Source organism: Dunckerocampus dactyliophorus, chromosome 10 (genome assembly GCF_027744805.1).
Source record: "Dunckerocampus dactyliophorus isolate RoL2022-P2 chromosome 10, RoL_Ddac_1.1, whole genome shotgun sequence".
NCBI lineage: Eukaryota > Metazoa > Chordata > Actinopteri > Syngnathiformes > Syngnathidae > Dunckerocampus > Dunckerocampus dactyliophorus.
Genome location: NC_072828.1, coordinates 20,528,540 through 20,553,664, shown reverse-complemented (window position 1 = coordinate 20,553,664; position 25,125 = coordinate 20,528,540). Strand labels below are relative to the sequence as shown.

Sequence of the window (25,125 nt, the reverse complement as noted above, 5' to 3'; positions counted from 1 at the left end):
CTGACATAGCTTTGTTTATTTTCCTGTAATAAGAATATCTGCTTACTATTTTTCTTTATCTTTCTGTTTATTTAGACCACACGTACATGCATAATAAAGACATTATTGTGTATCCGTGAATGCCCCTCGCTGCCGTCTAGTGACAATGAGGAAGTGTCGGACTGGACACGTGTTTGTGAGTTGGAGATACATATATGGGGTTGGAATTGCACTGTTGTTGATGTGTTCAGGTCAGAATAAACGTATTAAATAAAGAGTGTCAGACTCTGTGTGGGGACGGTGTTGTGCCTCGGTCTGCCGTCATAACAGAGAGGTGTGGCTTGACATGATGCTTATGTGTTAATTACGCTAAAATATTTAGCATAATGAGTTAAATAAATTAGTTACCGTCATTATCATGCTATTTCCGACAGCCCTAGTAATAAGTAATGTAATAAGGTGATAAAGACATTTTGTTTTGTTTTTTTCACCATAATAGTGTAGTTTCATTTGAACAAGTAAAAAACGCAAAATCAGTCACTACAATATCAATTAATTGTCTCCAACATACAGTATATTTAAAATGTTTTTTGCATAATTTGTCTAAATTAGTGGAGGAGGCAGACAGCAAAAAACTGAGGCAGAAAACTTCTAATCGAGCTAGAATTACATCTGATAGAGTTAGTATAGGGAATAGAAAACCTGAAAATTCCAATTTTATTACCTGTAATAGTACAATTGAAATCTAACTTCAAAAATGTATATTCAACATGAAGGCCATTCGAAATAGTAGTTGCATAGTTACATAAGTAGGCACATAAAAGGTGTAATGTGTTGATTGTTTTTTCCAGGGCTGGGATTTAGTATAGCTGGTGGAGTCGGAAATCAACACGTTCCAGGGGACAACAGCATCTATGTGACAAAGATCATTGAGGGAGGGGCCGCGCAAAAAGATGGACGGCTACGGATAGGCGACAAACTTGTAGCTGTAAGTCAAATGTTTCTGCTGTAATTCCTATTTTCACGCTTTCTTCCCTTTCTATTAGTTTTATTTATTTTACGAACTATGCTCCCTTGAATTATGTCTTTCCGTGTAAATTGTAGGACCCCATCTAGGAGAATGTTATATTCTTTAATGTAAAAATAATACTCTTTGTGAGTTGTTTTGATATTATCAAAATATAATTTCAGCTCTATGATTGATTGTGCCTTTCTAATGCAATGCATTTCTTCTTGTGTCTCGAGGTAAACGGCTCTTGCCTGGAAGAAGTATCTCACGAGGAAGCAGTGGCTGCTCTGAAGTCGACCCCCGATGTTGTTTATCTCCGTGTGGCCAAACACAGCTCTGTATTCATCAACGAAAACTTCCCTCCTCCTGATGTCACCAATTGTAAGTACATACATGCATTCATTATTTTTGTTCACAGTATGAACTAACTGAGCGCATGCATTATTCCGCATCACTGTGAAATTTGTTCCTTGGAACAAAATTAACACACATAACACAATTTCCTTAATGGTAGCACCCAATTTTAAGCAAAAGCATATTAGGACCAGACGGGATATACTGTAATTTGATCATCAGCTAATTATTGCAGGCCTATCTTCTGCAGTAGCAACAATACGCTAAAGATCCAGTTCATGCTTTACACGATAGTTGTTATTTACTGACTCTGACTTTGCTGCTGTGTCAAGAAAGGCTGAGTGGCTTAATGAGAATTTTCTCTTCTGTAAATAGAACTCACTCACACTTGCAATGTGCTTCGTTCTGGTAGAGATGACATCGTGCCCAGTTAGATTTCCAATACAGCCGATGTACTGCACTTAGAAAGCAAGCATTTTAATAGTGTTTTTATTTCACCATTGCTCTGTTAGTGGCAGTGTTTTGCATACATGATAATCGCTCGTGATATATTTCATTAAAAGTTTCAAAGTGCTCATTCATAAGGATGAACACACAAAATGGATTATAACGCTGATAAAAAAAGAGACTGTTTTTTTTTTTCCAGCCTACCCCCCACATCAGGACAACCACGTAAGTCCCTACATGAGCGGAAGCCAGTCTGTGAGCCCTGCCCCATTGACCACTCCTAGATACTCCCCGATGCCCAGGTCCCTGACTGTAGATGATGAGGTCACAAGGTAAGTAACACACGTACTGTATGTATCTGAAAGAGAGAAGTTTTTGTTTCACAACATAATTATTTAGTGATGTTGAGGACATGTAATTTCTCTCCTAGAGAGCCCAAATTCACTGCCTGACCTCTGTCCGCCCTGCTAACTGGGCTGTGGTTGTGTGTGGATATGTGAGTGTGTTTGGCAGATGGCAATCCAAATTTTTATCTGGCATGTAAACTGAGGTCACATACGTACACACATGCACATACACTCTCAGTGCTGCTCTACTGTCTTTAATCCATTTTAATGGAAGGATTACAGCCTATCACAATCCACGTCACTCAACTGGCGTCACCGTGGTTACCAGAATATGACTCCTTTCGTCATAATCCTTTTGGCCAATCAGAATGTTTGGAGTATAACAAATCTGATAAGCTGCAGACTGGCTGCAGGATGGTCATTTTGATGTCTGCCCTTTTTCTGAGTCTTGTTTTGTGTTTATACTCATCTTATTGTCTCTTTTATTTCATTTGCTCTCTTGGTCCTGGAGTATAACAAGTCATTTGTAATGATCTCCATTGAATTTACACATTTCAACGTGCATCAGTGTCTGACTGCAAATTTAAAGAAGTTAGAAGTTATTCTATAAAACAGTGTCAACAAGCATTCAATCTATTCTCTTTGAAGTTGGTGACTTGGACTTAACATTGTTTTTCTGTGTGCCTTATGGCGCACGGCATAAAACTGTACTGTATAATCTTGTATCGTACAGAAACTATAACACAGAAAACAAAACACATTATCATTATTATTAGTATGAAACTTACAGAGAAACCTTACCTTATACTGTACTGTGTATTAGCACTCTCAAAACCAGCATCACTTTGGAGTTATTTTGAAATCACATCCACTTTTCACAAACTGTATGATGTGAATAGTGTCATTAATGATTAGTGTAAAATATGTAGAGTTGCACTCAATATTATTCAACCTCCATGGTCAATTATATTAAAGGGACCGTATGCAACTCGCTGCAAATTACATTTTTTGAAACCAAAAAGAACACCGCCGTCGGCTAGCATAGGCTACCAAAAGTGGTTTAAAAGCACAAATTGTACAAAACAAGCCAATATTTTTCACAAATCCAAATTAAACCGCATAAAATCAAATTAATTTTAAATAAATTTCCATTCAGCTTGAATACACGTACATGTCCAGAGCGTGTTCATATACACAAAAGCAGTCTCAGAGAAACAACCGACAGTTTGGAGTCATTTTGTGTGTTTTTTTTAAAATTCAATTCATTCAATGACAGGCTATTGTTAAAAGCTAAACTTTGTCCAATTGCTATCATTAGCTGACAGCAAACATAACTTGTGTATGTGTTTTACGTTGGCGTAGGTTACATATCAAAGCAGGAACGCACGTTCAAATGTTGGTGCCCTCTAGGCAGCGGCGTACAGTCCAATAAATGTGCAAAGATTACACATTTACAGTAGTTTGCAATGAACAACAACAACAAAAAATTAAATAGTTCAACACAATGCAAATTACAAATTGTCACTATTTATTGAAAGTATTCAAAGTTTGTACATGTTCCCAAATAGTAAAAGTCAAAACGGGGGTTGAATCATTATGAGTGCAAGTGTATTCTAGTTTTTTCTTTTTTCATTGTTCTCTTAATGGATGTTAGATCCTGAGGCTGAAGTCTATGCGGATGCAGAAATGGTGTGAAGATGGACGCGCTACAAAATAAAAGATGATCAAATACTGACATCTCCTGGGCAATGTGGAAATTGATCTATTCCCGTGCATCAACTGTATAATACTGTACATACAGCCTAACATCCTTAAATCATTCATTACTTTCATACTTTGCAATGTTAAGAAATCTACACATTCTAGTGTATGGTTAAACTTAAAATCATAAACATATTTATTTGGGTAAAAAAAAAAAAAAAAAAAACAATCCTATGACTGCCAATTTAAGTAGAAACAATATGAATACAGAAAGTTGTCAGTTTAATCAGAACTGACATTCCTGTGGGCTTATTTTCATCAGGGAACCCAGGCGTGTGATGCTCCAGAGAGGATCTACAGGTCTCGGTTTCAACATTGTTGGGGGGGAAGATGGAGAGGGAATCTTCATCTCCTTCATTCTAGCTGGTGGTCCAGCTGATCTGTGTGGGGAACTCCACAAGGGAGACCGGATCCTCTCAGTATGTGTTATATATAGATATCAACTAACACCATGATATAGAGTATAATTGCACTTACAGTAAATACAGTGGACCTGGCAAAAGAATATTCTAAGAATTTTATTGTAAGGCTCTTGATGCTGCATTTAATTCTGTCACACAGTACCAAGACATGGACTCTCATTTGACGTGAAAATATGTGTCTGTGGATGCAGGTGAATGGTGTAGACCTGTCAAGTGCAACACATGAGCAGGCAGCTGCAGCGCTAAAGAACGCAGGACAAACCGTCACCATTGTTGCACAGTATAGACCAGAAGGTGAGTGATTCCATTCCAGATTGTTTTGATGCCTCAGGTTGATGCTGGCAAAAAAAAGTAATGTCCATCTTGTTAAGTATGGGGTGTATTAGTAAAGAGGGAATTTGAAACAAGTTTTCAGTTTAAATGAGATATATCATGCTGTTTTTTCATGGATGAAAACAGTTCTAAGGTGTTTAGCCATAGTTGTGTAACACATGGTGGCTGGGTTTTCCATAATATACCCCCTGCAAGATGCATCACACAATTATATGTGTCTCAACATGCATCGGCCTGGGTGTTTGTCTGCTGGGAGTGACTGACAAGCCTGTAACCTAGGCAACCAGGTTAGAACTGATGACTGAGCCTCAGCTAATGGGATGCTGTTACGGTGGGGGTCCTGAGAGTATCACTTACACGGACAGGCATGCAAGCATACACCTATACTTGCAGTAAAACTGCTTCTGGTCCCCTGGCTATTGACTAGCAGTGGAAATGTGTCTGTTGTGTGAGGTCATCTGTGCATCTCTTGAGCCATTAGCTATGTATTATTTATGTAGACGGATGATTCAGCTGGTAAAGCTGGAGAATGAAATTTGTATCCCAAGATAGATTCTGATTTGATTTAAAATTCATTTTCAGTTTGTACTCGTGAGCCTGCAGACACCATTTGTTTGCACAGGTGCAGACCCACCTTGTTCAGGCACTTGAAATGTATCCCTTTCCTCATTGTGATTTTGTGGTTTTATGTATATTTTGCATGATTTCGGGCCTTTTCTGTGTCGTGACTTTCCCGTAAACCTGACTGGTGAATGCCGAATGAGCTCTTTATTAAGCCTTCTGTCCATGCTGGGTGTTGGGGTGCGCTATATGTGCGTGTCCATCTGACGTCCATGTTTGTCCGGTTCCCGTAGCAATACTGAGAAGCGACCTGCGGTGCGCCCTCTGTTTCCCTCCTGCACATGCACACACATAGATACTCCCATCTAATAACCTCCACCAGGAGAGGAAAGTGTGTGTCATACTGCGTTTGTTTGTTTGCGCAGGTTATATTAGGAACATGACCTGCTGTCATCAAACACAGCACAGCATGACATGGATCTAATGTCATCAGAGTGTGTGTGGGCGTGTGTGCACGTGTGTGTGTGTATGTGCACACAAAAGTGGTTGATTGTTGCTGATACAGCGGAAGATATGGATCTGTGTTTATCTGAAGTTCAGCAAGTGCAGCATGTTAGCCTATGTCAAGTCTTAATGCTCCATTTGTTTAGATTGATTGGTGTGTAGAGCCAGCGTGCTCATAAGCTTTTCTATGATGTGCCTATTTTTATGATCTGATTAGGATTTTAAGATACTCAGTATTTGCAGGAGGCCTAAACATCTTTCACCAGCAGCACTTAGATTATAGCAAAGTGTGTCCTATTTAAGTAAGTCCCCTTGATAAAAATAAGTTTATAAACGTTTTTTTTTTTTTGGCGACAAGCTATTGCTGCTACTGCAGTATTAGTAAAATATGATGATGATGCAGGCAGGGGTCTTCAAGATGAAATGTTCTGTTATGAGGCTATAAGGCCAAAGACAACTTCAGCCTAGGCCAAACAATCCTGATTTGGATCACTACCAAGTTGTACAGTTTAATAGCTACCACCTCTTGCATATGCCTATTTCATTTTTGGGACTTACAATACGTATTTTACACAAAAATCATTTAACTAGCAAACAAATTACAAAAAAAGCATACGTTGGCAGAGGTACGAGGGGGACATTTGATATTCCAAGTGGAACGTATGAAAATCAAACAGCAAATTGCACGAGGCAAAAACTGCATAATCAAGTGTTGTTGTAGTGGGGTGGCGGTGCATGGGCCAAGGAAAGTATGCATTCAATTTTGGTGCAGATTTGCTCAAAGTAGAGGTTGTCAAACTTTTTGAGACCACGGACCCCTTACAGGAGAGAAAATTTTCCAAGGACCCCATTAAAATGCCCATGGCGATTAAAAAATTGACATTAGTAAAAAACGGGCATTAGTAATATATGCAATGAGAATTATATTCCAAACATTTCAACCTTAATACTAAGACCGATTTCATTCTAATGAACTTAAACAAATGAAAATTTTCAAGCAACAACCCTTAAAGCTGACGAACAGTAACAACACGGAAACAGTCCAGATGCATTCACTGTTTTAAAACAGTTTTAAAGTGTACTTAAAGGTGCCTCATCGGCTCCTAGCCAAATAAAAAAAATAAGAAAAACACAGCCGGTTAGCATATGTTACCAATAGTGGTTTAACAGAACAAATTGAACAAATACCTAATTGTCACAGTTTGAAGTTAAACTAAAATGATGGCAGTTCGTGGATTTCACTCACCTGTGTCTCATACGTACGTACGTGCACGCCTTTAACGCATGTATGTACACAAAAGCAGTCTCAGAGAGGCAATCAACAATTTGGCATCACTGTGCGGTTATGATATATTCAATAATAGCTAACATTAGTAGCTAAACTTTGCTAAATCACTATCATTAAGTGACAACAACCGCAACTAATGCGTGTGTGTGTCAGAGTAGGAAGAGGACGAGCTATAATTCTTGCAGCACAAACTGCCGGCAAAGGCAGACAGCGCCTTTAATTGGTGGCTTCATATATTCATTTGCAATCACCTGAATTGATTGCAAAAACAAATTGCAGACCCCGGCCCCAACCTATGGCTTGCGGACCCCTGGGGTTCCTCAGATCCCAATTTGAAAATCCCTGATTTAAAGGTATGCCAGCGGGCTTTCAGTGGTGCAGCTCAGTGCTTTTGCTGCTGTCAAACAAGCTTCCTGTGCGTGTAAATCAGCAGCCACTTCACTGAAAGCTTATTGAGTCTGAATGCATATTTAGGATTGTTCAGGTTTCGTGGAGATTTTCTCGTTTAAATAAACCATATTTAATGAATGGTTCCTTTGGAACCTAAAAGTGAACAGTAATGACCTAAAATTGTGATCGCCTCCCATGTGGTTTCCTGGTGTGGGACTGGTAATGCCTTCTATTCGACGGCGGTATTAGTCACTGGGATTACACACAACTGTCTTTGCCACACACTTCCACATGACACACCGTCCATGTCTGTCTGCAGTAATACTAAGGTGATGCACTGGGGATTATCTCTTCTTCTGGTAGTATGCTTATTACACTGAGAGTGCGTGTGTGTGTGTGTGTGTGTGTGTGTGTGTGTGTGTGTGTGTGTTGTCATTAAGTAGATGATTAACTGAAGCTCTCGCCTTTGCTTTCACACATAAAGTTGTGGAAATATGGCCTGGCATATACACATGTTACACTAAACTATGCTACCTCAATGAAATGTATGCGACAAGATGACCATTATTTGTCTGCTAGGGATTATTTACATGATTTCATGCTTTGCGATTTTTGTCCTCTCTTTGTCTCTTTGGCTGAAAGACTGCACTAATTCTAGTGTAGATACGGGAGTTCTCTCAATGCCCTCTGTCCAACTGGAGCATACAGTGTATTTACTGTAGGTATACAGTAGAGGTGCATGTACTGCTCATGACATTTGTTTCCCCCTACACAAGGCTTGTGGGAACAAGAATCAGTCCATAAAAACAATGGGATCTGAAAAGGACACACAGTACTGGTGCGATGCACACAATCTCTAGATGAAAATGGGAAATTTGGGTGGTTTGCACACTTCCTGCATAATGCAAAACAGGGAGGGTGCAAGGGATGGAACAGTGCTTCTCTTGGGAGAGCAGAGAAGGCCAAATATCGTGGAGGTAAATGAAGGAAGGAGAGATTGAAGGAATATGAGCCTCAGAGCCATTAGTCCTTGTCATCGCCCCTCCCCCTTGTCTTTCTTCGTTTCCTCATGTTCTCCTCTTCTGCCTTATCCGTGTCTTGTTTCTTCTTCTTTGTCTCGCTCTAACATTCTGCTTTATTTGTCCGTGTAAGAAGTGATCTTATTGACAGTGGCAATTAGTGATCAAATTAAGTTTCTGGTCTGGTGAGATTTTCAAGATTGCTCTGTGGAAATTGCGTGTGATGTAATTAGGACCAACTGAGGATTCGACAGAGACAGTTGCCTCCGAAGATGGAGACAATTACAGCTAAAAGTGGTTTTACTTAAGACAGTCTGTTGCAATATTGAGTAGTTAGTTCACACTCTCCCCAAAACCTGTCAACAACAAAAATGCTTGGTCAAGCTTTACTGAAATGTGTGTGGGTGGGTAGTCTGATTCCGTAGGCCAAAGTAGGGCAGGAGAGCCTGGCATCACCTCCGCTTTCTGCTGCATGAGTGACCTGAGGAAACAGCGTGTGCAGTGTGTGCATGTGTGTGTGTGTGTGTGTGTGTGTCTGCCTTCAAGCAAGCTGCTGTCAGAGTGGGAGGAGCAACACCAGTGAAGGAGAGAGCAAACAAGAGGCGCACAGTAGAGATAGCGTTAGCATCTGTTGTTTCAGTTGCAGCCGAGCAGCACTGGACTGGATTTTGCATGCACACACATACTTTTTCTGCATATCTACACACATTCTTGTCAACGCACACTTTCATATCTTTCCGCTCTGGAATGCTCACATGTGGAGGTGCTCTGAACACTTTTATGCACACTCCTCTCTCTCACGTTTTTTCCTCACAATCGCATCCTGGGACTCTTCCATTCCTCAATGCACTGACACTCATCTAAAAGCCACCTCAGCATCATAGCGCACGGAAGCTGAGCCTGCTACCAGCATGTGAGTACAGCGGAGACGGAGTTGAAAGAGACAAGAAACTGAACTGACTGAATTGTTACTATCCTTCAGTTAGTACATTAGTCTTTGCAATTCTATATCATCACAGCAAATTTACTTCTGCATTCAGTTTTATCCTCGGGTTCGGTTTTAGACAAAAAGGCAGAAGGAATGTGGTTGAATCTCCTGTTCATTAATGCCATGTTGTCTGGCTTATGTGCCGTTGTGCAGTATTGAGATATCATACCCAACTGACTGGTCCAGTGACTAAAGCAATCATCAGTAATGTTGAAACATTGTTGGTTTAGTACAGTGGTGTCCAACGTGTGGCACGGGGGCCATTTGCGGCCAGCGGCTACTCTTTTATTGGCCTATGGCACATTCCAAAAATATGTTTTAAAATAACAGCAAAAATTTTAAATCAGCAGTCATTTTGTGAGTATAAAGTCAAAATGCTAAGAGAAAAAAAGTCATATTCTAACAAGAAAGAAGTCACAATTATATGAGAATTAACTCGTAATATTATGAGGAAAAATTATGTAATTTTAGTAGCATAGACTTGAAATATTCAAGAAAAAGGAAATTATTTTTAACAGCTGTAATATGAAAAAAAAAACAGAACAAAATGAAGTTGTCATTTTTGTAAAAATGGGTTGGGGAAAAAAGTTATATTATGGGAATAAAGTCATAATATTATGAGAAGAATATTTACAAAGATTATTAGGGAGAAAGTTGAAATATTTGGAAAATTAAAAAATAAACCAAACCAGCAAAAATGGGGAAAAAGAGCAAATATCGAAGTTTGTGGTTATAATATGCTTTTGCACTTACATTGCAAAGCTAAGATGCAGTTTTTTCTTGAAATATGTATCACTTTTTAGTACGTCTACATGTGCTGGTTTACAAAACGCCAAAGTGGCCCTTGCATCCTTTCATTTTTCAGTATGTGGCCCTCGGTGGAAAACGTTTGGACAGCCCTGGTTTAGTATCAACATCACATTTGCAATACCGTTGTTATCTGGTCCACTGGTTCGCCTATAAAAAGTGCATTACTGCCACACCTTCAGCACCACCACCTAATAAACCACTCAACTTAAAACATGATGATGAGAGCACCTCACTTTCCTTCCAATCATTTCTGAGCTTCAGCACTGTCTTTGTTATACGCACACAATGACAGATACTACAACTACTTTTCTCTTCAGCCTCATCTTTTTCTCTTTTACTAACAGCGCTATTTTATTTATTTTATTTAGCTTTAATTTTCTTTTGTTTGGATCTGATTTCGCAGCAGTGCATCAAAGCACAGTCAGTCACTCACCTCCTTACTACTGTCTCACTTCACCCCTTTTTCTGCACTTTCTCACATGTCCCTTTGTGTCCCTCTTGCTTTAATCCCATATAACGGTTTGGAGTTCTTTGAGACGGACAGATGTTAATTCTTTGGTGCGAACCCAGATTTGATTTTATGATAGTGTTAATTTGAAGCTGATAGACAGAGGATGATCATGGAAGTAATTTAATTCCCAGCTAAAGGTCACTTTCATTGTCCTTTGATTAGTGTGAGTTCTGCATTAAATCGCCCTTACAAAGTACAAGTAGTACCATGCTCCTTGCATGGAATATTCTGCATGGGTTTTAGCAATGAATCCACATCATTTTCTTAAATTGATGTACACTCATCATGGGAATGAATGTCTTATTCATTGCGGGCCCTTAAGAATTTTTTTACCCGGTGAAATGATTATGCAACATTTTCAATCAATCATCTTCAATGATTTTTAAAACCACGATCTGGGTCAGTTACTTCGTTTGCATATATGTTTTTTGGCTAATTTATACAGGGTCGAACTGATACATTCAGGCTCCAATATACACTCCTGATCAAACTTTTAAGACCAGTTCAAAAATTACAAGAATTTACAATTTTGTAAGTATCTGGCACCCTTATTAAGAATGGTTGTGAATTTTGTGCTATATACAATATTGTTTCCACCTTTAAAATTATTATGCCAGCGTAGTTTATGCTGGAGGAATTGCTTAATTACGGCGATCGCTGTACAGTGTTCCCTTGCTCCATTGCGGGTCACCTTTCGCAGACTTGCTGTATCGTGGATTTTTTTATTGTAAATTTATTGTTTTTTGGGTTTTTTTTTACAGCGTATGAACGCTATTACAGGCCAAGCCTGGCCCTTTAAGAAGAATTGCATTGTGGGAAGTTGAGTGTTGTAGTTCTGTGCTTAAGCCCATTGTCTTCTACGCCCTGATTGGGTGTAGACCATTGTCAGTCAGTCTCCTTCATTGCCATCTGTTGTGACCATCACTAGCAAACTAGCTAACTGTGTGGGCTGCTTGCTAATCACCAATAAACAATAGAAGAAACACAAGAAGCTCATCACGTGACTCTGAACGCTGTATGGTTGCAAGTTTTCTCCCCAACAAAACACACAATGTTGACGGAACGTTCTGCACCCAAATGGCAGAAGAAGCCAGCCATCGCACAAAAAGTTGGACTTCTGTACATGCTGAAGAGAAGTAGAAGCTGCGGCTGTAGGACGACAAGGAGGAGGAAAATACTACAGGTGCTACAGCGGAACTGCTCCTGGATGAAGGGGTACACTCAGAGGAGTGAAATACGCAAGAGACACTTAATAATTTCCTTTGTCCAACCTCGTAAGTTGATCATTAAAATTCAAACTAAATTTGAACTTTGAGAGTGTTTAAACAAGAGAGAAATGTGAGAAAATATTAATGCCTGTCTATAAAAAGTACTTTGCGGATTTCACTTATTGCTGACTACTTTGGGAACATATAGTTTGATATAGGTCCGCGAGGCGGGCCAACTCAATGCTAATTTCCAAACAGTTCGCGGGTCTGATGAAATTGCAGCGCGGGCAAGGTTTGGCCCCTGGGCCTGAGTTTGACACGTATGTCCTATAGGGTTGAAGCCAGGTCTCTCGAAGCTCAGTTTTAGCCTGCTGTATCCATTCCCAAATCAGTTTTGATATGTTTGGCAGCATTGTCCTGTTGGAACACCCGACTGTACCAAAGTTTCAGGTGTTGTTGATTTGAGGTGAATCTGAAGAATTTGGTGCTGGTTCTCCTTCCTGATTCCATCCACTTTGTGCAGTGCACCAGTGCCCCAAAGCATGATGCTACCACGGCCGTGCTTCGCAGTTACTTTGGTGTTTTTAACTTTGAAAACCTCACCTTGACTCCTCCAAACATACTTCATGTCATTATGGCCAAATCAATCTTTGTCATGCCTGACCCTGAATCAGTTGTACAGAAGTCACTACTAATTTCAGCCGAGAATGCACCGAAATTTTGGTGCAGAGGTTTCTCTCATAGTGGACACCCTCTCCTTCCATGTGTACAACTGGAATCAGTGTAGATAGTGACACTGATGTCACCAGCAGTTTCCTGTTAATGGCTGGCTTGAGCCTTGGTCATATAATGGATGTATTTCCGGACTTTGGCAGAGCGTTGACACATCCAAATAATTCATACTTACATACAATTGTGTGAACTGATGATCTTGGAATTTGCAGTTGTTTGGAAGTGGTTTGAAATGACTTTCCCAACTTGTGAAAGTCTGCAATTCTCCTTCGATCTTCACTGAGTTCATTGGACAATTTCATCGTTGTGAGCAATGGTCGATCCAATGATTGCTGTGAAAATGCTGTCACAGACACACTATCAGCTGCAATCAATCATGATCACTAATGAAAAATTCATTGGGCTTGGCCTTGTCAAGTTAAAATACATATGGGGTCATTCAGCACCATGTGTAGATTTTGGTGAAAGTATACATTTGAGCTTGTATATATCATTTTGACGTGTGTAAATGAGATAAAATCCCAAATGAATTTGAGCTTGTCCACCAAATTCTTGTTTTTATCATTGAAATCAGTGAAGATGAAGTACATTCATTCTATCCTGGAAAAAGAACTATTCAAATTAATCATGAAGGGCCCACCAACATGAATCACACATCGGTGCCCGTGATGAGCGTATGTAACCTTATTTTCTTAAAATGCTTTGTCTCTGAGTTTAAATCTGTCACGCTAAAGGACAAGTTTTATAGTCAAGGCCCCCAGCCCACCACGTAATTCACTTCTGTGCACTAGAGGCCCGGAAATAATGTATGCCAAATGCAGAAAGGACACACCATATTTAAATGGCAAAGATGCGTAACATCTAGATAATGCATCCCAATTTTTTTTGTCTGCCTAATTTTGTTTTATTGAAAGCACACAGTTGTTCACACTTTTTGAAGAAATAATGTACATGAAGCAAATCGTTGAGACGAGGCGGCTGTCTCTTTGCGGTCACAGCGGCTTTCAGGCCATGGCTGCACGAGCAAGCCCATCCATCCATTAATTGCATCGAATCGCACAAAACAACAAATCGATTTTGCACTGTTTCTATATTCCACTTTATTTCCTTGATTTCTGATTTCATAACTAGTTATCCATCAGGTTGTAAGGAATAAAGAAAATCAAATGCAGCGCGTATTATGTAATATTATATGTAATATGCTAAGGCTATACAGTACATTATATGGTTTCACAATTCCAACCGTCCCTCTGAGGGCAACCATTCCTTCTGTGTGGCCCACAATGAAAATATGTTTGACATCAATGCACTTCAGTGTAATTTTAGGGGACCATGAATTATATCTGGTTTTGGAAGATTATTTAGTGTATATGATGAAACAAGGAAAAGAAATACGGAGAAAGGTTATGCGCTTGTTAGGCGTGTACCTCCAGTGCGATTGAATTACACGGTTAATTTGATTCCGTAGTCGACAGTAATGGTTGAGGAACGCACACACGCACAAAGAGTGGCATTCTACATGGCTTCTTGCCAGTGCTGTTGTAATAAGCGGGGTATTCAGTGCTTCACTGCTTTTATATAACTTGCTGTTTATTCAGTAATAATGAAATTTATCTTATTCTTGTGAAGATACACACACGAGCACACCTCACCATGTCACATTAATTGTACCGTAATTTCCGGACTATGTAGCGTATCGGTGTGTAAGCCGCACCCACAAAATTTAAAGAGAAAAAAAATGTGTACAAATATAGCCGGCAGCTGTCTATAAGCCGCAGGTGTCCACATCGTCACATGGGATATTTAATACACAAAAGATGTTACAAAGATTTTTTTTTTTTACTTTTGATTAAATAAATCTTTTTCCCAAATAACATAGCAAGTTAAACAGTGCCGAACAGTGAGTGTAAGATGACTAGTTAAACAGTATCCTACCCGAAAAGTCATTAATCGCCGTCCTCTTCCTCATGCTCCTGGGAACTAAAACCACTCAAGTCGTCTTGACAACCATCACAATTGAACAGCCTCATAATTCCTTCTTTATACACTTTGTCAGTCTTTCTCTCTGTCTCTCTGTCTCTCTTGTTCGATGTCTCGAGGCAAATTAGCCATTTAGCTTGAGCTGTCCATTTCATTCAGTCCAGCCTTTTGAAACCCCTCGGCCGGTTGGCAGTCCAAGTAGTCCAAACAGAAGCTGTAGTGATTCTACACTTGATCAAGCTTACTTAAGATGTGTCGGAGATCGCTGCATAAGACTTCAAAAGGTTTATATTAGCTTCCGCTTCACTCGTTCACATCACCACTTCCTGAAGCTGCACTCTAAGCATCATGGGAAATGTTGTTTTTAGCCATAAATTAGCTGCCTCACTGTACAAGCTGTAGGGTTCAAAGCATGACAAAAAAGTAGAGGCTTATACACCGGAAATTACAGTAATATCGCCACCTTTGTTTAATTTTTTTTTCCGCTTTGTACATTTTTAATGAAAGGAAAATTGGGATGCCTTCATGGGAACTTGTAAACGTGGTTCAGAGGGAGTTTTTGCAAAGGGCAGCTACGCTGTGTGGGTAAGCAGTTCACTGCTCTTTGCATTGATTGGCCAACCAGCTGGTTGGTCGCTTACAATTTACTGCTTGACATTCAGGTTGGATGGGGTTTCGCTTGTTCAGTCCAATTTCAAATAGTATTCCTGTCTCATCTGTAAATATGTTGCATTGTTTAAAAGAAATAGCAAATCAATAAGATTTGTACTGTGGGATATTATTACCATGCACACACTGGAAAGTGGAAACCAGTTTCAGTTGGTTGGGTTTGTTTCATTTGAAGGCACGGGCAAATGTGAGCCAAACAATTGCCGCGCCAATGATGTCTCACTACTGCTGAGCTGCTTGAACGTCTCCGTGTGAAGTTCAGTGTGCATATATAATGTGACTGGCGCTGCCATGCAAAACACTAGGCAGGTGAAGTCACATTTGTACAAGGTGTCTTGTTCCATACATCAGGGGTCCCTAATCACCCAGCCGAGGGCGAGGCACGACCCAGCCGTGGAAAACTTTGAAGAGCAATGATAATAAAAAAAAATTGTTTTGTAAATAACTACATTGAATTTGATGTAAATGTATATATATTTTTGAAATAAAAGGTATTATGTTATTGGAAAAATAAAATACTGTTTGAAAGCCCATAGTTTTTGCATGTTTGTGTTGTTTTGTTTCATCCTGTTTGGCAGAGCTTTTATTCCCAGCGGTGCTTGAAGGCACCAGAGTTGTGTGCTCCGAGACAAAGTGAAAGTTTCTCCAATGTTGCCACAAATAGGCTTACACTGTATTTTTTCCATTCTTCTTCAACTCATCGTTGTTTCCAAATGCTGGTGCTGGGTATGAATGAATAAAGGTGAGGATTGATGACATTATTATGCGTGTGTTGAGTGCTAATGTTCATATTTATTTGATGTCAAGTTCATTCTTGCTAGCACACTGGCTGTTACCCACACATCCCCCAGAGGCTTGTTGGAACACGAACCGGTCCGTGGATTAAAAAAGATTGGGGACCACTGCCATACATAAGAGCTCCCACGGGTTTTGTTCTTACATATGGGTGTTAATTATATTTTGATTACATAGCTGTACTCCACAGCAAAACATGTCATTTTCAGATTAATTCTTGTCAAACAGATGGAACAACAAATTTGTTTTGTTGACATTATAGCGACGAGAAATAATAATGGATACCATTTCTACACTCGATACGTTGAGGATCCACACACACTCGTGAATTTTTGGTAAACATACATATACCGGGTGGCTGCACGGTGGCCGAGTGGTCAGCATGTTGGCTACACAGTCAGGAGATCGGGAAGATGGTGGTTCTCTGTGTGGAGTTTGCATGTTCTCCCCGTGCGTGCGTGCGTGGGTTTTCTCTGGGTACTCCGGTTTCCGCCCACATTCCAAAAACATGCATGTTAGGTTAATTGGAGACTCTTAATTGTATGAATGTGAATGTGAATCGACCTGCGATTGACTGGCGACCAGTCCAGGGTGTACCCCGCCTCTCGCCCGAATTCAGCTGGGATAGGCTCCAGCATACCCGCGACCCTAGTGAGCATCAATATCAAGCTGGTAGGAGTGTTTGGAAGGGGAGCGAGGCGTGGGTCAAAAATAGACAAAAAGCATGGGATCTACTGTATTGTAAAGAAGCTTATCAAATGCGTGTGTTTTAGATCTTTTCTAATATGAAGCAGGTGTAATGTAGCAGACGTTGTTTGACATAACGCTTTGGAGAACCTGGTCAATGTGTATGTAAAATCAATCTTTGTTTAAACGCTGTGGAAGGAAATGCACTTGCACATTCCAATTCTCATAAATATTGAGCGGCTGTTCAAGCATCTAAAGCAGAATCCTAAAATGTATTACCTCCAATGCTTATGACATTATTCATTTTCTTTTTGTGCCTTTGTGTGCAGAGTACAGTCGTTTTGAGGCAAAGATCCATGACCTGAGGGAACAGATGATGACTAGCAGTGTCAGTTCCAGCTCCACATCGCTTCGATCCACACAGAAACGCACACTTTACGTCAGGTAATGGACTAAACTCTTATCTCAGCTCTCATCTCAAAACCGTATTAGTGTGCATGTGTGTGTGTGAGAGAGAGATGTTGGAACACGAAGCAAAAACTCACACATCAAGTATTCAATATTACATATTGTTATTCACTACTGACTCGACAGACGTGAATGTGACAGTTCTCTCTATTATTGATAAATCGCTAACTTATTATAGGTTCAACTTTTACATTGAAGCACTTTGTCTAATGCTTTTTTGAACCCCAAAGGTTAAGTCAGGCGCATAGCGACCTCATGGACTGACACCTGCTAGCAAACTATTGTGGCTAACAAACATACAGGGTGACATTTGTTTCAAATCACTGATTTCACTGATTCATGTCATAAAACTGCCACTAATGAGTGACTGTGCAGCTCTATGATAACCCACCAGATATTTCAGTGTATTCTGGGACATGGCAACAATGCATATGTGACGTAGTCCAAGTGAATCACACTTTGTCTGCTTTTCAGGATTAGAACATATGAATTAATTAGGAAATAATAATAAAATGTATTATACTACTATATTACTAAAATTAAATTAAGAATCACTAATAAAGGGCCTAAAATGTCCATGTTTTATTCCTTTTTAACCTCTATTTTAAAATATATTTAAGCTTTTAATGGTCATAAGTTTTGAAATACATGAATACAGAACATTTCTTAGAATATTTGTCATTCTGTCTTGCTGTAAATGCAGGGATGCAGGGGTATTTTATTTATTCCTGTAGGGTGTGACTATAAAGTGCCCCGTGTTTCAGTTTAAAGCAGCCACAACATTCTTTGTACTTCCACCGTCGAGCAGCTTTAACATTGGAAACTTACCTGTGCTAGTAACAAGTTTAGATTACAGGGTGTACTCTGACATGTCTGACGAGCGTGCATCACACTCACCCCCTCGGCATGGAAGGCAGATGAGCTAACAAGAGTCAGCTAGACACTATATTGTCACCACATCTCCAAAAGACGAAATACTCCCAGTGTTCACACACAGTATACTGTGAATTTAATATACAACCAATTCAGCCTAGTTAAGCCAAGCCTTTTTTTAGTGACTGGCTGCACTGAGAGATTGTAACATAGAGACAGAAGGGAAGAATATCCATTAAAACAACATTAAATAAAGGTTCTAAATGTGTTTGTGTCAATACATATCTGATCCTGATGCAAAGCGTGGCTTAGTAATTTGGGAAACCCACAAAGGTCCGACGTTTCTTGTTGGTGGTCACCAGCGCTGAACACATCTCGGAATCTTCTGTTCTAATCACAATCGCGTGATCAATCCTTTCAAAGTTACATTGACTAATGTTGTATCCTTACAGCGGCCGACATAATACATCACCAACGTCAATGTCCCTGTATCTGGTTAGTGATGATAAATGCTCATGCAAATAATGAGGAAGCACCAGAATGGCAGCTGAGGGTTACCGGTGTGTTATTAGGCCTTGTTATATTTTAGATTTCCAGTGTAACATTAGATATTTCTTCATATTTGCTGAACATGTCATAATTTCTGCCATCTCATATCTAAAATGTGTATGTTCAAATTAGCTTTACAATGTTAAACATTGCATTGATATTTAAATTCATGCAAACATAAATGACATTTAGTATCTTTGGAATGTGGGAGGAAACGCACACACGCACGAGAAGAACATGCAAAACACTCCACACAGAGATCGTTCAGATCTCCTGACTGTGTGGCCAACATGCTATCCACTAGGCCACTGTGCAGCCCAAACAAAGCCTATGGTATACTGATGGTTAGCTACACTAGAGCTGTTACATTTTCAGTTTGCTCTTTGATGTCCAGGGCTGGAAATCAAAATTGAGTGTACATTACTCCCTTGTTTGGCATGGTTAATTTTTTCCAGATGCGATGTGATAAGTGAATTTCCGCAAAGTACAATTCTTTATTTCAAAATGGAATATTTTAGCAGTTAAAGCATAGAAAACCAGTTTATGACCTTCTAAATACAGTGTTAACATTATTAGAGCCCTCTAGACTTGACGCTATAGTCACTTTGCACTTGTAATACCCAATATAGTACACATAATAAGACTAAATAAGCCATTTAAGACATAAATAAGACTTGCGCTCATGTGTGTTACTATAAATGTGTTCCCAAGGGGACCTGAAAGAGGTGGACAGGAAGTGATGTCAGGGGTCAGAGTTGAGTTTGAGCTTGGCGTGGGTAATGGCTGCAAAAGTAGCCCGTATTTGTATTAGAGATTTTTTATTAGGGATTACTTATTGTGAGATAGGCTTGCAATAAAAGCCTGTTGTTCTGGCGATCAAGTCTGATCCTTGTGTGTCTCACCGAACATTACAGTAACAATACTGACACCTAGTGACCAGTGTAGAATACTACATTTGATCAACACATTTGAATGCGTCTTTTGAATGGCTTATATTTGTATTTTAGTTCATTTAGCCATTTTATGCTTGAAAAGCTTAATTTCGGCACAAAATACATAACATTAGCTTAAATATGCATATTTTTTTAGTAATAACAGACTGTATTCAGCCAAGATCTATGTTGGAAAAACGGTAATAGAATGAAGCACAAGCACAGATAAATGTGGATGATTGTGTGAGCGGCATAAAACTGAAACCATAAATATGATGGGCCTAGCACATACCTGTGCACTAATGCTAAGTTAAAGGGATAGTTCGGATTTTTTTACATGAAGTTGTATGACATCCCCATCAGGATTGTAGTCCAATAACTGAGACTTGCCACCCACTCGGGCTCCTAAGTCCAGTTCTGGTCAGATTTCCGCGATGATGAACGTAACTAAAGAGTTTGGCTTCTCAAAACAATATGCAATCAAAAGTTTCATACATTTGCATCGCAAAAACCCCTTCTCAAAAAAAACAGACGTCACAAAACGCTTGCCGTTATATGTGTCTCCCGCCGTATCCCTGCGCACTGTCGCCTGTGCGTTCATGTGTATGTGACGAAGACGCTCGCATCTACTTCCGCGATCGAGCGCCGCGGCCATCTTGTTTACGTATGTGTTCCACAAGAAGATGCGAGTGTCTTCGTCACATTCACATGAACGCACAGGCGACAGTGCGCAGGCATACGGCAGGAGACACATATAACGGCAAGCGTTTTGTGAGGTTTGAGAAGGCGTTGAGAAGGCGTTTTTGCGATGCAAATGTATGAATCTTTTGATTGCGTATTGTTTTGAGAAGCCAAACTCTTTACTTAATTGTCCCCTGCAACTAAGGGGAACTACGTTCATCATCACAGAAATCTGACCAGAGCAGGACTTAGGAGACCAAGTGGGGGGTAAGTCGCTGTTATTGGACTACAATGCTGATGGGGATGTCATACAACTTCATGTCAAAAAATCTGAACTATCCCTTTAAGCAGTTAATTAAGTGGATGCTTGTACAAAACAGTGTACAGTAGAAGATGAGTTTAAAATTGTATCATGTATTACTGATGAACACTGCTGCAATCAATGTGGTTCTTGACTCATAGAATTAGATCTGATAGGTTTTAATAGGGGGGTTTAAATAACAAGAATATTAATTGATACTGTGTTATATTGACACAGGCCTTAATTATAAAACAGACCTCCTTTGGTGGAACATAATCACCAAAACTTCAGTTATTTAGTGTATCGTTATTTGCATGTATCGATCCAGTGGAGCAGTAACACCATTGATACAATGCCAATAGACACGGAACACAATGATTGGACCGACTGGGGGAAGTTGGGGAAGTTTACCAGACAACTTTATGTACGAGGTTGCGGTCAAAGCAGCAGACAACTAGAGCTGACAAAAGCTACTGGTTTGCAGTGCACAACCTAAATAGAAAGGGAACAGAACAGATGGCTGACAATGTTGACTTATGGCCAACGATTAATGGAACTTGTATAAGGGATAAGATGATACATGTATAGGTCTTGACCATGGAGGTGAAGGTACATGTGTGGTCTTACCCTTGGTGTTCATGGCCCTGATTCCATTCATACCAGTGATACAGCAAACCCTGAAACTTTTAGAATGCTGTTTTTAATATTGCAGGCACTGGTCAGCCAACTGTTTCATTAAATATTTTAAAAAGCTTCTTTTTAATATATCGTACATATTGGTAGTTTATAGCTACCTTTCCCTGTCTGTGTCTCTCGACGTCCCCTTTGCCGTCTCTGCTCTGTTTTATTGATGAAGGCAGTGGGGACTTTAGGGGATGCCTGTTATTTCAGCTCTACTTAACACTCACACACACACTGCTGCCCTATTTTCCCGGTTCCTTTCCCTCCGGATGGGTTTGGAATTCTGTGGTGGGGGTCACACAGACAGATCATCATTTAGACATGCATACACACAGTGTCCAGAGGATTATACAGCAAACAGAGAGACATACAGTATGTACATTTGCAGACACATGCTAAAACAGCTGATAAGCTCATATTCTGTACATTGGTAAACAATTATCATTTTACCACAAAATGAGGGGTATGTTCTTATGTTTCTATGCCATGAAGCTGAAAGTACCCTTGCATATATTTGATTGCTTATGTCCATGTGCCCCCGCAGAGCGCTGTTTGACTATGATGGAAGTGGATCAGACCTGAGCATGCCCAATCAGGCCCTGCCTTTCCGTTTTGGGGATATCCTTCATTTGAGCAGTGCTGGTGAAGAGGAATGGTGGCCCGCCCGTCATCTCAGCCCCCCACCCCCAAACTGCCCTGAAGTTGGAGTCATCCCCAGCCGCAGAAGGTTTGTTCAAAGTGTTTGAAATGTGGCCATGCAGGTGACTTCATGATGAGTCCCTGCATATTGTGTCTTCTGAACCATTGATCAGCCAACAAACGCAGTCACCTGGAAAACCTCAAATGGATTTTTTAATGGGGGACATGAAAAATGAATGGGGAAAGTCAATTACTGGGTCTGTTATCCTTAAAAGATAAACATTCTCATAACATTGTGGTCTTATAGGCCTAATTCACTTTTACAATATATTATATTGTACTTCAGTGCAAACTTCCTGTTTTTCTCAAATCATTTAGTAGCTGGTACCATCTTGTCTGTCAGATGATTTAAATATCCTTTGTTCTTTGCATTCAGTCAATAAAATGTCCTGAAAATGATCTGCACAATTATATCTGGAACAGATTTCTTGTATGTATGCTGCAGCGAAGTGTACAGGAACATACTTGGGCTTAATACGTTAAATTAAAATAACAAGCCAGGAAGCCCAACCAGCAAGTTACCACTAAGCGAATTCACCAAGCTCCCGATCTCATTCCACATCACTGAATCCATTGAATTCTTCATCCCCGGTGTCGCTAGCCTAGAGTGCCCTGTCGCAACTGACAACAGTAATGTAATGTTCACACCTTGGTTCATGACAGTCAGTATGATTTAACATTTATAAACATGTTAAATAAATTATAAGTTGCACCTGACTATAAGTCACAGGACCGGACAAAGTATGAAAGAAGTGAGACTGGAAAATACGGTAATTAATGCGGCATCTTCTTCACGTATGCCTTTTCATGCAGATTTTTAAATATATGTATCAAACTAATACAAAAATACAACAATAGTGACATTTCAAATAAAGGGAAGTCACAGTTGTTTTGTGTTCTCTTCTCACACTCCACCTACTTTTTCACAGGGCAGAGAAGAAGGAGAAGTCAAGGTTGAAGACGGTCCGTGTGATGAGGCCTCAGGATAGATCAGTGAGTACCAACTTCCATCATAACATCCAACATTTGGTGTTGTTCTGTCACAAACAGACGTCAACTGGCTCTGCTATCCTGTTGTAGTGCAACGCATGACATCACAACACTGTTATGGCATTCTTTCCGCAAGTAAAATCATAGTTGCTTTTTACTGTGTCTTAATGAAAGAGCACAAACAAGCTGTAAAGTGTGTGTCGTCGAGACAGATAAGGTGTAATTTCACAGGTGAAGCAACTTGATTAATTTGAATTTCACCCGACTTGCAGTGATAAGGCGTGACGCCCGAGTCTCGCACGAGCTATTGATATCCTTGTCGCCATCTCTCTTTCTCACCTCCTCTGTGTTTTCCTCACAATCTGCCGCTCTTCTGCGTGAATGGCTTTTAATTAAAAGGCTCATTGCCGCACTGTATCCCCTCTGCTTTTGTATGCATGTGTCAGTGTGTTTATGAGAGACAGATAAAGCATGAATTGTAGGGGTCATTAACTCCTCTATTGTCTTGATCTGCTAATTCATTGTTTGTTGTGTTTGTCTCTGTGCAGGATCAGGATGAAAAGGGTAAGTGTGCACGGTGTCACTGACCTCTACTGGCCAAAATATTCACTACAGTTACCAGAAGCCGTAGTGGCATAGGGTGTCCATTTCACCTCCATTCAGCATTTCACCTTGAAACTCCTCCTTTTGTTCTGTGCCTACATAGAGACTGATGTAATATCAGCTAGTCTGCTACAAAATAAGGCGTATATGTAAGGGAAAACTCATAATGCTTGTGATGTCCACTGTCATCTTGTGTTCAATTGGCTTAAGGGGCCGGTATACAGATTTATTGGCCCTAGATGAACAGGTGTCTATAATTTTGCATACCCTCATCAGCCATTCTTTTTAATGTATTCATAATGCAGACAGAGTAAATGCCAAATGATGTGCCTTGAACAGTATCAGGAAATACAGATCATGTATGGATGTCATGTGAGGTGCATGTGTCAGTATGCACAGTAAGTGTGTGTTCTTGTCTCTGTATGTGCGTGCGATATACAGTACTTTGTCTTTGTGCGTGTGCGTGTGCGTGTGTGTGTGTGGGTGTCTGTGTGTGTGTGTGTGGCTGACTCTGACCTGTCTTGTCCTTCCAGAGCTGGTACCCTCTGGCACCAGCGATAGTGAGAGTAGTTCCTGTAAGTCTCCACCCTTTCTCTCTGTCTCTCTGTGTCACCACTCATTCTGCTTTCTGTTTATTTGTTCTTTATGGCTTTATTTTCAAACCTCAGCTCCTTGATTTTGTTTCTGGTTTGTGTGTGTGCGTGTGTGTAGGTGTGTGTGTCTGTGTGTGTGTGTGTGCCACTCTGTGTTCTATGTGTAGATTTGTCATACATGTGTACCCACATTGATTCGTATGTTGTGGCTAACAATGTTGTAACGTGTGTGTGTGTGTGTGTGTGTGTGTGCGGGTGAGTCGGTGGGTGTGTGTGTGCGTTGGGTGGCTATGTGAGCTCATTAGTTAAGTCGGGAAAAGGGTGAAATGTTTTGTTGCTGTGCATCTAAATGTGACCTTTATGTGTCCAATCAGCTGGCCAAGAGGAGACCTTCCTAACCTACCAACCAGTTATGCAACAGGAAGGTCAGTGCTTTCATTTATATAAAGCCACTTTTCAACTTTATTTTGAGGCGGGAAAACACATAATTCAGACTACTACAATATATTGTCATATATTTATTACATATTTTTTTGCATTATTCTTAAAAGTAATGTTAAAATCTAATCTCGTCTCGTTCTCGCAGACCCAATCTTGTGTATCGTCTCGTCTCATGTCTCGTGTCTCCCCTAATACTAAATATAATTTAGATTGCTCCAATCCGGGTTTCATGCTGCTGATTCGGATACCGATCATCCATGAGTGAGATCGGCCGATACCGATCACATGGATTAACTGTACATTTTTCCATTTATTTATGCTGAGTGGTATTGGTGGGGGGTGCCGTTAAACAATTCCTAGGGCCCCTGGCAAATAGGTAATTATAAAAAAATAAACATTTGAGCAGATTGTCTTTTTTTTTGCCTTTATTTGTGTGAAACAATTTTTGTACTATTTGACACAAACCCGAATTTTTTTTTATGCTTGTTGTGGAGTAATACGAATACGTGGAAAATAACCT

The 25,125-nt window shown here is 40.0% G+C and overlaps 1 protein-coding gene across 11 annotated transcripts in view; it reads left to right on the top strand.

Annotated features, from left to right (window-relative positions):
* LOC129188334 (discs large homolog 1-like protein) overlaps nucleotides 1-25,125 on the top strand; it is a 98,978-nt gene that overhangs the window by 67,619 nt on the left and 6,234 nt on the right. For 7 of the 11 annotated variants that reach the window (XM_054788658.1, XM_054788661.1, XM_054788663.1 and 4 more), the window contains 11 exons: nucleotides 831-967; nucleotides 1,225-1,369; nucleotides 1,989-2,121; nucleotides 4,160-4,316; nucleotides 4,511-4,613; nucleotides 17,124-17,238; nucleotides 21,824-22,006; nucleotides 22,908-22,971; nucleotides 23,517-23,532; nucleotides 24,105-24,146; nucleotides 24,539-24,589. In XM_054788658.1, the coding sequence (XP_054644633.1) occupies nucleotides 831-967; nucleotides 1,225-1,369; nucleotides 1,989-2,121; nucleotides 4,160-4,316; nucleotides 4,511-4,613; nucleotides 17,124-17,238; nucleotides 21,824-22,006; nucleotides 22,908-22,971; nucleotides 23,517-23,532; nucleotides 24,105-24,146; nucleotides 24,539-24,589 (1,146 nt within the window). Of the gene's footprint in view, nucleotides 1-830; nucleotides 968-1,224; nucleotides 1,370-1,988; nucleotides 2,122-4,159; nucleotides 4,317-4,510; nucleotides 4,614-8,313; nucleotides 9,328-17,123; nucleotides 17,239-21,823; nucleotides 22,007-22,907; nucleotides 22,972-23,516; nucleotides 23,533-24,104; nucleotides 24,147-24,538; nucleotides 24,590-25,125 lie in introns of those variants that run through there. The other 4 variants (XM_054788669.1, XM_054788659.1, XM_054788664.1 and 1 more) reach the window with 2 other exon arrangements.